At 43.4% G+C, this 13,996-nt stretch overlaps 1 protein-coding gene across 2 annotated transcripts; it reads right to left on the minus strand.

Moving 5' to 3' along the window:
• Nucleotides 1-903: 903 nt before the first annotated feature.
• Nucleotides 904-8,668, minus strand: commd9 (COMM domain containing 9). 2 transcript variants are annotated; one of them, XM_071326862.1, is made up of 6 exons: nt 8,433-8,668; nt 2,737-2,862; nt 2,232-2,371; nt 2,063-2,097; nt 1,833-1,936; nt 904-1,478 (listed from the first exon to the last, which is right to left on the minus strand). In XM_071326862.1, the coding sequence occupies exons 1-6, from the start codon at nt 8,481-8,483 to the stop codon at nt 1,341-1,343; spliced, it is 594 nt and encodes a 197-aa protein (XP_071182963.1). In that variant the 5' UTR covers nt 8,484-8,668; the 3' UTR covers nt 904-1,340. The 2 variants fall into 2 exon arrangements, with proteins under 2 accessions (XP_071182963.1, XP_071182962.1); XM_071326861.1 differs by lacking the exon at nt 8,433-8,668 and having other exon boundaries at nt 2,737-2,907.
• Between the last annotated feature and the right edge of the window lie 5,328 nt (nt 8,669-13,996).

Consider the following 13,996-nt stretch of genomic DNA (forward strand, 5'->3'; position numbering starts at 1 on the left):
CACAGTCCAGGATACCCTTTCACACTCAATCCCCCAGATGGCAGCGACCGGGTCCAGGTGCTGAGCTTGGTTGATAAGCACACCTGTTTGGGGTTTTAGGCTGGGCTTCTGTACAGCACTTTGAGATATCAGCTGATGTAAGAAGGGCTATATAAATACATTTGATTAGTGCTGCCAATTAGGGTGATCGTCAGTGTCTCAGCTTGCAAGCTGTGAGGCTGCTGGTACGTTTGGTAGCCATGAGGCCTTTCGTTTGGACATGCCTGTTGGTGGTTTCCTTTTTGTACATGTGTTTCGTCACCATCTGAACAAATAAAAATCCGCTTGGACGGCCAACCAAGAGGTCAAGAGTCGGCCCTGGACCAATGTAAGTTTGCGGTATCCCTTTGCAACATCTAAGCACATACGTTGATTTCTCACAAATGCACACATTCGTGTTACAGGACCCCTAGACAAAGCGCGTGCAACAATATCTGCAGGCTAGTTATGTGTTTCGTCACACTACTAACTGCTACTTTCCCACGCAACAAGATCAACACACTTGATCAAAATGTTTAATATGGTGTTTTGATATGGGAATATTTGTTTATAGAAATCTTTGAAAAATCCTCCCAACACCAAAGATTTGGCCTGTTAAGTTGCATGTTAAATGTAGGGGCCTCCTGGTAACAAAAAGGCTGTAATAAGAGACTGTAGCCTGCCTTGATGTATTTGCAGTGTACAATATAATTGTAAGGGAAATGAGGCATTAACATACTACTTGAAGCAATTTTGTATTTGAATGAAGATGAACCGTTTAGTGACTAAAATACATTTGATACATGTAATCCAGCTCTGCAATATTTTGGTCCTGTGTATTGACTGATTTGATGGTCCTAGTACTAGAGCAGTGAAAAGACAAACTTCAGCATTAATCTCTTAATTTATTGACAAAGATTGAATTCAAAAGACCCTCTGGCACTCCAGATCAGTGCTAATGATGGGATTGTGTGTGTGTACTTGTTTGTTTCTCCCCTCCCCAGGACTAGAGTAAAGAGTCTCTTCTCATTTTCCATCTTTTAGCCCATGTCTAAAATTGATACCTCTTCTTTCCCACTTTCCTTAAAACGGCACTGACGCAAAACTTTTGTGGCTGATACCCTGACGTCGTGTGAGCCACCTTATCAAGTGTTTACATTGGAGACATGTCGATTAGTAGAAAATGGGCCCCCATAATTGATTTCTCAGTTTTCAGATTTGTACAGGTAAATGAGAGGAGATGAGGAGTAAAAGTCACTTTAGAGTATCGACGAGAATGATGCACCCAAGGCCTCTGGTGTGGCCATTCCGGTGAGGGGGTCTCATTTTCCGGCCACCACTGACAATTGGTCACGGATCCGGCCCAGGCCGTCCAGCATGGTGTCCAGAGTCTCCTTGCTCAACTCCACCGTGACCGATGAGAGAGCGCCACTGCCCCTTAGACAGCTGGAGTCCTCCACCTGCAATGGCAACACAATGTTAGTGACAGTCACTTATACCCAGACCTAATTCAACCAGCCCTTGGTGTAGCATCTAAGCATTTATAAATGTTATTGCTCTTAAAGGTGTTACGGTGCATGGATGTAAAGCAGTGCTTGACTGACTGAAATGGGTACCAGTACAATACTTTTTAGCTAATATTCTGAGGTGCAGGAACTCAAGCAGTAGAACATTTGAGGTGCCGGTACTCTGCTCCGGTGAGCTCCTGCCCATGTCAAGCACTGGATGTATGTGACAAAGTGCAGAAAATTGTAATATTATGGTGAGGAGAACACATGTTTGTGGAGACCAGTGCATGGCGCACATTGGCATACCTTCATGTGCACCAGGCAGGTGGGCACAGCCATGCGACTGACCGAGTCAGATGCCGTCTTCATGTCGACTCTCCAGTCCATCTCCACTAGATGGGGCAGCGAAACTGGAGAACATTCAACCAACAGTTGGGGCAGTGTCAGGGTTGGTACCACTCTCTCGCACACATTCACACTCATTCCGTAACTGATAGTTCATAGAATAGGGCTGGAATATGAAAGAACATGCTTACTTTGATTAGACAGAGCCTCATTTCTCCATGTGGGGCTACAAAAACAAAAGAAAAATCAGTAACCATATTTCAAACATTTGACACCATTTCAGTTCCCAAAATTGGACATGTACGTTGTAGAACCATGAGAAAGTGGTCCGTGGTAAGCATGGGAGGAATGGCTACAGACCTGTGCTCAAGCATAATCTTGGTAATGAGGTTCTTGAGGCTGGGGTGGAATGACTTGGGGAATAGCACAAGGATCTGCTCGGGCGCTGTCAGGTTATGGAATAGGATGTGGTGAGAAAGGGTGTGCAGGGCTGCAATAAGCTGGAAGAGAAGAGCACTGGATCAATTGGTGTCCTCTCCCAGATGATCAGTTTGACAAACACTGGTGGTTTGAGAGACACTGGTTTAGAGCATATGTGTACAGAGTCATGTTGGTGGTTCTATACAGTAGGCCTGCATTCTGTAGTAATATTGTAGGAAACGGCGACAGCACAATGCCCTTCGCAGATTTTGAACCCGGGTCGCCATGCTTTACTATGTCCCTGACATGTAAACGCTTCTTGGAATCTGATGAGAATTAGTGAATGGCAGTTAGAATTAGAAAGCTGCCGTCTGTGTGCAGTGCACCCTGTTTCTCTCCTTGGTTGATGACTGATATTGCAATCACTTCACTTTCTCACACTCACCTCCTTTGCCTCGATGGCAGATACAGACAGGGTCCCTGCTGTACTTTCCGCGAGTCGCCATGACTCAGGGGCTCCAGAAGGGAAGCTGTCAGCACACAGCTGCCGCACTGCATCCTTCGATGGAGCCTTCTCCCATTCATGGTAGTGAGTCGACATGAAAGGGATTAGAGACAGAAGAGCCCTGAATGATCTCACAGTGAACATCTATAGACTACAGAGGCACATTATGGGATAGGTAAGACTAGCCTTACAGTGGCGTGTATTCATGGGTGCCAAGGGAAGCCATAATTTTCCTTCAATTCACAAGAGGCTGAATGTATTTTACCGGAGGAAGCATCCGAGCAAGCGAATAAGTGCCCGTCTGTATGTGTAGCCCATCTATCATTGAATGCAAGGGAAGCCAGCGAGCTTTATCAAATAAGCCAATCAGCATTGAGCTTTTTATCAAATAAGCCAATCAGCATTGAGCTAACTGAACCAGCTCAACTATAAATGGTCCTGGCCAACACCAAAAAAAGTCAAGGGAAGCCAGTTTGGATTTGGCTTCACACCAATCACAACAAAAGCCAGATGTCGTTGACAGAAAACATTTGAATTGTTGTATTGTTCTCCAGTGGCTAGCTACAGTGCATTCAGAAAATATTCAGAACCCTGACCTTTTCCACATTTTGTTATGTTACAGCTAGGGATGCATGATATATCGGTGAACATATTGGAATCGGACGACATTAACTAAAAATGCCAACATCGGTATCCGCCCGATGTCTGTCCAGTTACACACTGATGTGCAAAACCGATGTCAAAGCTGACGTGCGTAGGTACATGACAATGACGCCACAACATTCCTAACCTAGCCCACAATGTCTGCTGTGTGGATCGAGCAGTCAACAAGTTAAGCAGTCATTTGAAAGAGTAATAAAATTTCAGCGAGACAACTCAAAGGCAAAATCCATTAAACGCCAAGATAATGGAATTCATTGCCCAATCAAATTGTAAAATTGTTCTCTGTTGTGGGTGATGTTGGCTTTCGCCAACTGGTCGAGCACCGGTACACACCACCAAGTGTGCTATTTTTCAGATGTTGCCCTACCGGAGTTACACAAATAGCGTCACTGCTATTAGCTTCATGACATACTATGGAACGCCGTTTGGGTCTTTGCGTGTTAAATAAGCTTTCACTTTTACAACAGTTATATTATAGAATGTTGTGTGTTGTGAAATTGCATGTGCAAACCAAGCGCCACCACTATAAGTAGCACTGTCAAAGGTGTACAAAAGTCTACAAGCAAGCAAACCCCGGCCACAAACAATGTGTTTACAATACCGCGTTGGTAATTAAGCCTTATTTGTTCAACCGCAACTTCAGGGGTAGCTAGATAGCACCAATACAACCAGCCTGAAAACAATGACCAGTAGAAACTGCAGTCCTTTCCATTATTCTTAGCAATGAGTTAGGAATCCTTGTAAGTATTAGCTAGGTAGCCACTTGATCGCCTATTGAAATTGAACTTCATGTTCATGAAAATAAATAGCTAGCTAGCCCTGTTGCCCAAAGCTAAGGTTATAAGCAGCCAGCTAGCTTCATCTGGCTAGTGAGACTCGACCGAACCGGGTTATGTGTTTTGAGAAGCTAGCCACAATAAGGATTAGGGACAATAGTGGAATTTGCAGTTTGCCTACGGAATAAAAGTACCTCAAAGTGATGCAGAAGGTTACAATTGCCACAAGATTTGGCATGGGTCCCCAGATCCTCAAAGTTCTACAGCTGCACCATCGAGAGCATCCTGCCCGTTTGCATCACCGCCTGGTATCTGACCGTAAGGCACTACAGAGGGTAGTACATACGGCCCAGTACATCACTGGGGCCAAGCTTCCCGCAATCCAGGACCTATATAATATGCGGTGTCAGGAAAGCCCATAAAATTGTTAGACTCCAGTCACCCTAGTCATAGACTGTTCTCTCTGCTACCGCACGGCAAGCGTTCCACGGCGTTCCATAGAAATCCTGGTTGAGAATGAAACGACTGAACACCAACACAGCACAGCAAGTAAGTGAAAGAAATAGGTTTTGATGATGTTTTACTGGTAATGGGGACATGGGTAAATGCCAACAAAATAACTTATTGGTGTGTGTGTGTGTAACCTTTTAACTAGGCAAGTCAGTTAAGAACAAATTCTTATTTACAATGACGGCCAAAAAAAGGACGGCGCTGGGCCAATTGTGCGCCGCCCTGTGGGACTCCCAATCACGGCCGGATGTGATACAGCCTGGATTCAAACCAGGGACTGTAGTGACGCCTCTTGCACTGAGACCGCTGCGTCCATTAACTATTTAACTGTACTAGAATGCTTAAAACGACGCACATTTTTTAAATATCGGTTATCGATATTGCTTTTTTTGGCAAGGAAAATATTAGGTATCGGCCAAAAATGTCATATCAGTACATCACTAGTTACAGCCTTATTCTAGAATGTATTAAATAAATTGTTTCCCTCAATCTACACACAATACCCCATAATGACAAAGCGAAAACATGTTTTTAGACATTTTTGCAAATGTATTACAAATAAAGGCCTTATTTACATAAGTATTCAGATCCTATGCTATGAGACTTGAAATTGAGTTCAGGTGCATCCTGTTTCCATTGATCATCCTTGAAGTTTCTACAACTTTATTGGAGTTCACCTGTGGTAAATTCAAAATTCAATTGATTGAACATGATTTGGAAAGGCACACACCTGTCTATATAAAGGTCCCACAGTTGACAGTGCATGTCAGAGCAAAAACCAAGCCATGAGGTCGAAGGAATTGTCCATAGAGCTCCAAGACAGGATTGTGTTGAGGCACAGATCTGGGAAGGGTACCAAAAAATGTATGCAGCATGAATATTCCCCAAGAACACAGTGGTCTCACTCATTCTCAAATGGAAGAAGTTCGGAACCACCAAGACTCTTCCTAGAACATGCCGCCCATGTCAAACTGAGCAATTGGGGCGTAAATGGCCTTGGTCAGTGAAGTTACCAAGAATCCGATGGTCACTCTGACATAGCTTCAGAGTTCCTCTGGAGATGAGAGAACCTACCAGAAGGACAACCATCTATGCAGCACTCCAACAATCAGGCATTTATGGTAGAGTGGCCAGACTGAAACCACTCCTCAGTAAAGGGCACATGACAGCCTGCTTGGAGTTTGCCAAAAGGCAGCTGAAGGACTCTCAGACCATGAGAAACAAGGTTCTCTGGTCTGAGGAAACCAAGATTGAACCATTTTTGGCCTGAATGCCAAGCGTCACGTCAGGAGGAAACCTGGCACCTTCCCTATGGTGAAGCATGGTGGTGGCAGCATCATGCTGTGGGGACGTTTTTCAGCCGCAGGGACTGGGAGACTAGTGAGGATTGAGGGAAAGATGAACGGAGCAAAGTACAGAGAGATCCTTGACAAAGACCTACTCCAGAGCGCTCAGGAACTCCAACTGGGGTGAAGGTTTACCTTCCAAAAGGACAATGACCCTAAGTACACAGCCAAGACAACACAGGAGTGGCTTCGGGACAAGTCTATGAATGTCCTTGAATGGCCCAGGAAGAGCCCGGACTTGAACCTGATCGAACATCTCGGGAGAGACCTGAAAATAGATGTGCAGCGACGCTCCCCGTCCAACCTGACAGCGCTTGAGAGGATCTACAGAGAAGGATGGAAGAAACTCCCCAAATACAGGTGTGGCAAGTTTGTAGCATCATACCCAGAAAGACTCGGCTGTAATTGCTGCCAAAGGTGCTTCAACAAAGTTCGGAATACTTCTGTAAGTTCTTTTTTTATACATTTGCAAACATTTCTGAGCCTGCTTTTTCTTTGGTATTGTGCGTAGATTGAGGGGGAAAACTAATCAATTTCAGACTTAGGCTGTAATGTAACAATGTGGAAAAAGTTAGGTCTCAATACTTTCTGAATGCACTGTAACTAAAATTGGCCATGGATGGAGATAGGGATTTTGACTTGTGGTTTTACTTAATTCTCCATACTGGCCAATGATTATAATGGCAATTCTGATCCAACCATAAATTCATACATAATGCAACAGGCCTGAGAGGATGCAAGTTCAATATATAGCTAGATATAGGCTAATATTAACTAGCTGGCTCCTCGTTGTAAGGCTAGTGAACAAGCATTTTAGTTAGGACAACAAAAAGTAAAAGCATGTAGCCTACTGTATGACAGAGTCATAGACGAAAGAGCAGTTTGGCTTTTCTCTACAAGTAGGGTGAGTCATGTTTTTTTTCTTCCAACTTGGACACGCAAACACAAAGACCCCTTGCCTTTTTCCACATTTTGTTACGTTACAGCCCTACGTTACAGTACAACGCAGTTGATTTACGATAATGACACAAACATTAAGCAGGACACTCATACGAGCCTTAACATCCAATTATAAGACAAAAATGCACTCATAAGCAACATGTTTAGAGGCTCTTTTTGATGGCGTTCTATAAGAACTCCCTTGTTCTGCAACCAACTTGTGCGCATTGCCCCTCGTGCGGCAATGTTTGCAAACACAAAGGTCTATGGGCGGCAACAACTCTTTTTAAGGTGGAAATGTCTGAAAGATCAACTCATTAAAACGAGGAAATCGCCATCGCCCAAGCTCGCTGCTTTCTCTTCCTTAACTCCGTCTAATCCAGACGTTCTGTGCGTCCACGAATCCACCGAATCAGTTCAGATGAAAGGTAACATTCTGTTGCGATCGGGGGAGCGGGCCATCAGTTATTGTTTATAGTTATTACCTTGAAGTGCCTACTCAGACCTATTGTGTAATGTAAATGGGCAATGATCACAGCCCTACAGATCATCACAGGCCAATTATGCCATTGATATGGTTAATATGTAATGAAATGACAAGTACATATGAAGACAAACCTGAAAGGATGAAATATGAAACGTCATTGTTTGCTGAACTGATCAATTCTGATATGAAATTGATGGAGATTATAGACTGAATAACTGATTGAATTATTTGTATTATTCTTCATGATTATGATGAATAGTTCCGAGCCTAAATGACTCAATGAGGATACCTATTGACTTCTTATTGAACTGAATTACCTAATTATGTTAATGAGAATGATTTGATCTTTGTGATTATGAATTTGATTGGATACATGTTATTCTGTTTCCTTTGTTATGCAGCACAGACTACCCAGTAAATATACCACTTTATGGTTAAAGGAATTCCTGCCTCAGTCTCATCCATTCCTGTCACCTGACCCGTGACTACCTGTTCACCTCCACTGTCAGTCATCCTACCTGTCAAGCTACCCACACAGATTCCACTAATCTTTCAGAGGGGCACCGTCTCGCTCGCTCGGATGCTTTCCCGGTGATATGCATTCAGCTTATTGGGAATTGAAGGAAAAACGTTTTTTTCTTGGTCCAGTTTTTGGGGTTAGCCTGTCTTCCCTTGGCACCCATGAATACACGCCACTCTTCCCGAGTGATTTTACGCACCGCTATAGTACTGTAAACTTATCAGAGCCTATTCCATACAGCAAGCCAGCCATAATAATCAAACTAGTTAACGTAACTAGCTAACGTTACGAAATGAACAAAAGCGACCGATACATCGACTGATATAACAAACCGATAACACAAAGATTATCACACTAATAAATACAGCAAAGCCGACAAACAGTAGATAGCTTACCTTTAAAAGAATTTGCAAGGAAGAAAAATGTTCATCTGAAATGGCAGCCATCTTGAAACGTGATGCAATGAAAACACAGATGGCAATCGCAGCTAGAAAAATGTACAAGATATTTTACCGGATGTATAAATGTGAACTATCCGGTTGGCGATTCCACTTACTACCAAATATGTTGAGGAGAGGAAGCCAAGTGGCCAGCAGAGGGAGAAGATGGAGCGAGATGGATTTTGGCCGACATTTTGCAAATGTTCTCATCGATTAAACATTTGATCTCGTATAGTTTTATGTTTTCAAACATAAAATATGTAAGAGTGGACTGCATTTTGTAGACTTTAACCTTTTTTTTTTTTGCGTTTAAGTTATTGCGAATTTCACTGAGTAGGCATTCCTTACGGAAATATACAAATAAATGCTAGAACGCGTAAATAGGATCTCACTAGCTCGTCATTGGCCATGCCCACCTCCTTGCTTGTTCTGCCCATTAGGATTAATGCGCTACCATTGGAAACGACAGGCTCTGGTCTATCTTGGGTTAGTTATAAAAAATCTTTGTGGAAATATCTGAAAACATGGAGTCATGTGCTCAACAACGACCAGGAGGTACAGGTTCTTATTTTTCTTCTTTGGTTTTTAAATGGCGGTTGGCAATCCCAAGGTGCTTTACACCCACCAACTGGACTGGAGTGTAAATCATTACACTTTTTATTTTTACAAAGTACATAAAAAAACACCCTTCCATCTGTGTTTTCACCCTACACTCATTAAAAACCCACTACCCCATTCCACTTCTTTGACTCTACCTGCTCCTACACCATGCCAACGACCTGGGAGGACAGAAGATCACCACTCAACACACCATGTAACTCTTCTGAAGTCAAATCTTGTACACCCAAGTACTTCTCTGCAGCTGCCACAACAATATCGATTTTCTGTGATTTTTGTTCCATTTCTGCGGTACAGTTCATAACCATTGCTAAGAAGCCAACCTTACTGAAGCATATATCACTCATTGGCCTATCCCTCTTTGCTGGCACAGATCTACTACTGACAGGGATCCTCTCAGGATCCCTCACCCTTGACCCATCCTCCTCCTACTATCTTCACTGCCTCAGTATATGACATCTTCTGCATTACTCTGGCCACCTCAACATGTCTCTCTCGCACCAGACACTTCCGAACCCAGGCACATGGGAATCCCTATGTTTTTCCACCAAAACTACACAATCCTCTGTCCCATGCCCTCCTGCACACTTCCCACATCTTGGAATCTCCCTCCTGTTACATGACTTTACATCATGGCATCAGAAAGACAGAAGTGGATTCACAAAAAGCTCTAACAGGATAACTCATCGGTCCGTGTATGTTTTGGCAGTTTGATTTTCATTCAAATCAAATTGTGGAAAAACCTGAAATGACTAATTTTATTGGATTTGGTTTCATCATTTTATGAACGAAAATCAGATGTCAACTAGTTTTTCTCGTTAATGGCATTGAGTAATAGAAAATAAATGATAACATTTATATCCCATTTTTTCATTTTCTTCATACCTGGAAGTACACGCCCCCTAATATAATATTCACTGTGCATAGCGGGTGTTTGTTACAGTCTGGGTTGAGCTGCAGTGTCTGCAGCACAGAGAAAGGATTAGATATTTGTGTGTCAGGAAGATAAAAATTGTCATGTTAGCTGAGATGCTTAACTTATCATGCCGTTAGCATGCCAATAGAACAAACTCAACAACAACTAAACGAAGTTGGCTTGCACTGCCTGGTTAGCTGTCTAACATTACTGCTGGCTAACTGACTAGCTAGCAGGCTGGCTAGCTAGACCAAACTGTCTACTGGCTATACACATGCTAGCTGCTAGTGGAAGTAAGTTAGTCCCTCAAACTGCTACAAGATGAAGCTGCCCGGCCGGAAGTACCTGCTGCATACATTTTTTAATTTCTCCATTACTTTCTGTAGCTATCTTAGCTAGATCTTCTGCCTGGCTGATGCTGATGCTTATTAACTGAGTAATAATGAACTGCAGTTACTATAAATGGTTAACTATCCAAGCTGCTTCACATCCGGCCGTGATTGGGAGCCCCATAGGGCGTCGCACAATTGGCCCAGCGTCGTCCGGGTTTGGCCGGGGTAGGCAGTCATTGTAAATAAGAATTTGCTCTTAACTGTCTTGCCTAGTTAAATAAAATAGCTAACTGTCCCTTTGCATAGCAATTTCTAACACATTCAACTTTGTGTGTGGGGGGGGGGTCGGAATGTGCCCGCAACATGCACTTGATCCAGTGCATTAAGTTAAAATCAGCCTTCTATTAATGTGGGTATATTTCACAAACCTTATTTTACTGCTTATTGAAAGGCAGATGCTTAGGACTGCACACATATGCCTTTTCTATGTGGCTCAGTTGGTAGAGCATGGCGCTTGCAATGCCAGAGTTGTGGGTTCAATTCCCACGGGGGACCAGCACATATGTATGCACTCACTAGTGTAAGTTGTTCTGGATAAGAGCGTCTGCTAATTGACAAAGTGTAAAAATGTGTGCGGCTACTAAATGAAATACTATGACAATTTTCTGAATGTATACCTAACACCTGTCAGGGGGGCTGATGATCATTGATACAGAGGCAGTCTGATATGACTTGACTACTGATTCCCCCTACACTCTCTCATTCAAAGTACCATTCACACAGTCCAGCCACTCAGCCCTATCCAGAAGCTCTCAAGGTCCTACACTACTTCCTCCTACAACACCTTGATGAAACGCCTGTACCCATGACTGTAAGTTGGCATATCTCTCTAACCCTCCTGTACACTACCGTGCTGAGACAATCTGACTCCTGAACAGTATTACACTGTTTTTAAATGGAATGGCCAACATTGATCTCTCATCCTCACAGTTCACTCACTCAGATGTACAGTTGAAGTCGGGAAGTTTACATACACTTAGGTTGGAGTCATTAAAACTCGTTTTTCAACCCCTCCACACATTTCTTGTTACCAAACTATAGTTTTGGCAAGTCACTTAGGACATCTACTTTGTGCATGACACAAGTAATCTTTCCAACAATTGTTTACAGACAGATTATTTCACTTATAATTCACTGTATCACAATTCCAGTGGGTCAGAAGTTTACATACACTAATTTGGCTGTGCCTTTAAACAGCTTGGAAAATTCCAGAAAATTATGTCATGGCTTTATAAGCTTCTGATAGGCTAATTGACGTCATTTGAGTCAATTGGAGGTGTACCTGTGGATGTATTTCAAGGCCTACCTTCAAACTCAGTGCCTCTGCTTGACATCATGGGAAAATCAAAATAAATCAGCCAAGACCTCAGAAAAAAAATTGTAGACCTCCATAAGTCTGGTTCATCCTTGGGAGCAATTTCCAAACGCCTGAAGGTATCACGTTCATCTGTACAAACAATAGGTCGCAAGTATAAACACCATGGGACCACGCAGCCATCATATCGCTCAGGAAGGAGACGCCTTCTATCTCCTAGAGATGAACGTACTTTAGTGCGAAAAGTGCAAATCAATCCCAGAACACCTGCAGAAGTGTCTATATCCACATTAAAACAAGTCCAATATCGACATAACCTGAAAGGCCGCTCAGCAAGGAAGAAGCCACTGCTCCAAAACCGCCATTAAAAAAGCCAGACTACGGTTTGCAACTGCACATGGGGACAAAGCTCGTACTTTTTGGAGAAATGTCCTCTGGTCTGATGAAACAAAAATATAACTGTTTGGCCATAATGACCATCGTTATGTTTGGAGGAAAAAGGCGGAGGCTTGCAAGCCGAAGAACAACATCCTAACCGTGAAGCACGGGGGTGGCAGCATAATGTTGTGGGGGTGCTTTGCTGCAGGAGGGACTGGTGCACTTCACAAAATAGATGGCATTATGAGGGAGGAAAATTTTTGTGGATATATTGAAGCAACATCTCAAGACATCAGTCAGGAAGTTAAAGCTTGGTCGCAAATGGGTCTTCCAAATGGACAATGACCCCAAGCATACTTCCAAAGTTGTGGCAAAATGGCTTAAGGACAACAAAGTCAAGGTATTGGAGTGGCCATCACAAAGCCCTGGACCTCAATAGGACCTCAATCCTATAGAAAATCTGTCATCAGAACTGAAAAAGCATGTACGAGCAAGGAGGCCTACAAACCTGACTCAGTTACACCAGCTCTGTCAGGAGGAATGGGCCAAAATTCACCCAACTTATTGTGGGAAGCTTGTGGAAGGCTACCCAAAACGTTTGACCCAAGTTAAACAATTTAAAGGCAATGCTACCAAATACGAATTGAGTGTATGCAAACTTCTGACCCACTGGGAATGTGATGAAAGAAATAAACGCTGAAATAAATAATTCTCTCTACTATTATTCTGACATTTCACATTCTAAGACAGGAATTTTTTTATTGGATTAAATGTCAGGAATTGTGAAAAACTGAGTTTAAATGTATTTGGCTAAGGTGCATGTAAACTTCTGACTTCAACTGTATGTAGGGTGGTTGAAGGCATCTGCAGGCCACTTTAATAAATGGAACACTAGTCACTTTAAATAATGTCACTTGTATGTATATAAACTCAGCAAAAAAAGAAATGTCCTCACTGTCAACTGCGTTTATTTTCAGCAAACTTAACATGTGTAAATATTCAACAACTGAGACATAAACTGAACAAGTTCCACAGACATGTGCCTAACAGAAATTTAATAATGTGTCCCTGAAGGGGGGGGGGGGGGGGGTAAAAATCAAAAGAAACAGTCAGTATCTGGTGTAGCCACCAGCTGCATTAAGTACTGCAGTGCATCATCTCCTCATGGACTGTACCAGATTTGCCAGTTCTTGCTGTGAGATGTTACCCCACTCTTCCACCAAGGCACCTGCAAGTTCCCGGACATTTCTGGTAGATTGGCCCTAGCACTCACCCTTCGATCCAACAGGTCCCAGACGTGTTCAATGGGATTGAGATCCGGGCTCTTCGCTGGCCATGGCAGAACACTGACATTCCTGTCTTGCAGGAAATCACACACAGAACGAGCAGAATGGTTGGTGGCATTGTCATGCTGGAGGTTCATGTCAGGATGAGCCTGCAGGAAGGGTACCACATGAGGGAGGAGGATGTCTTCATGTAATGCTGTGACACCGCCCCAGACCATGACGGACCCTCCACCTCCAAATCGATCCCGCTCCAGAGTACAGGCCTCGGTGTAACGCTCATTGCATCGACGATAAATGTGAATCCAACCATCACCCCTGGTGAGACAAAACCGCGACTCGTCAGAGAAGAGCACTTTTTGCCAGTCCTGTCTGGTCCAGCAACGGTGGGCTTGTGCCCATAGGCGACGTTGTTGCCGGTGATGTCTGGTGAGGACCTGCCTTACAACAGGCCTACAAGCACTCAGTCCAGCCTCTCTCAGCCTATTGCGGACAGTCTGAGCACTGATGGAGGGATTTTGCGTTCCTGGTGTAACTCAGGCAGTTGTTGTTGCCATCCTGTACCTGTCCCGCAGGTGTGATGTTCAGATGTAGCGATCCTGTGCAGGTGTTACACG

This window comes from Salvelinus alpinus, chromosome 9 (genome assembly GCF_045679555.1).
Source record: "Salvelinus alpinus chromosome 9, SLU_Salpinus.1, whole genome shotgun sequence".
Classification (NCBI taxonomy): domain Eukaryota; kingdom Metazoa; phylum Chordata; class Actinopteri; order Salmoniformes; family Salmonidae; genus Salvelinus; species Salvelinus alpinus.

What these genes read in the sequence shown, in the direction of transcription:
- commd9 (XM_071326862.1), bottom strand. Translation starts at nt 8,483, where the DNA reads ATGGCTGCCATTTCAGATGAACATTTTTCTTCCTTGCAAATTCTTTTA. An exon ending in CTGCCATCGAGGCAAAGGAG is followed by an intron (nt 2,372 to 2,736) that starts GTGAGTGTGAGA and finishes CTTCTCTTCCAG; the next exon opens with CTTATTGCAGCCCTGCACAC. An exon ending in TGAGGCTCTGTCTAATCAAA is followed by an intron (nt 1,937 to 2,062) that starts GTAAGCATGTTC and finishes AATGTTCTCCAG; the next exon opens with TTTCGCTGCCCCATCTAGTG.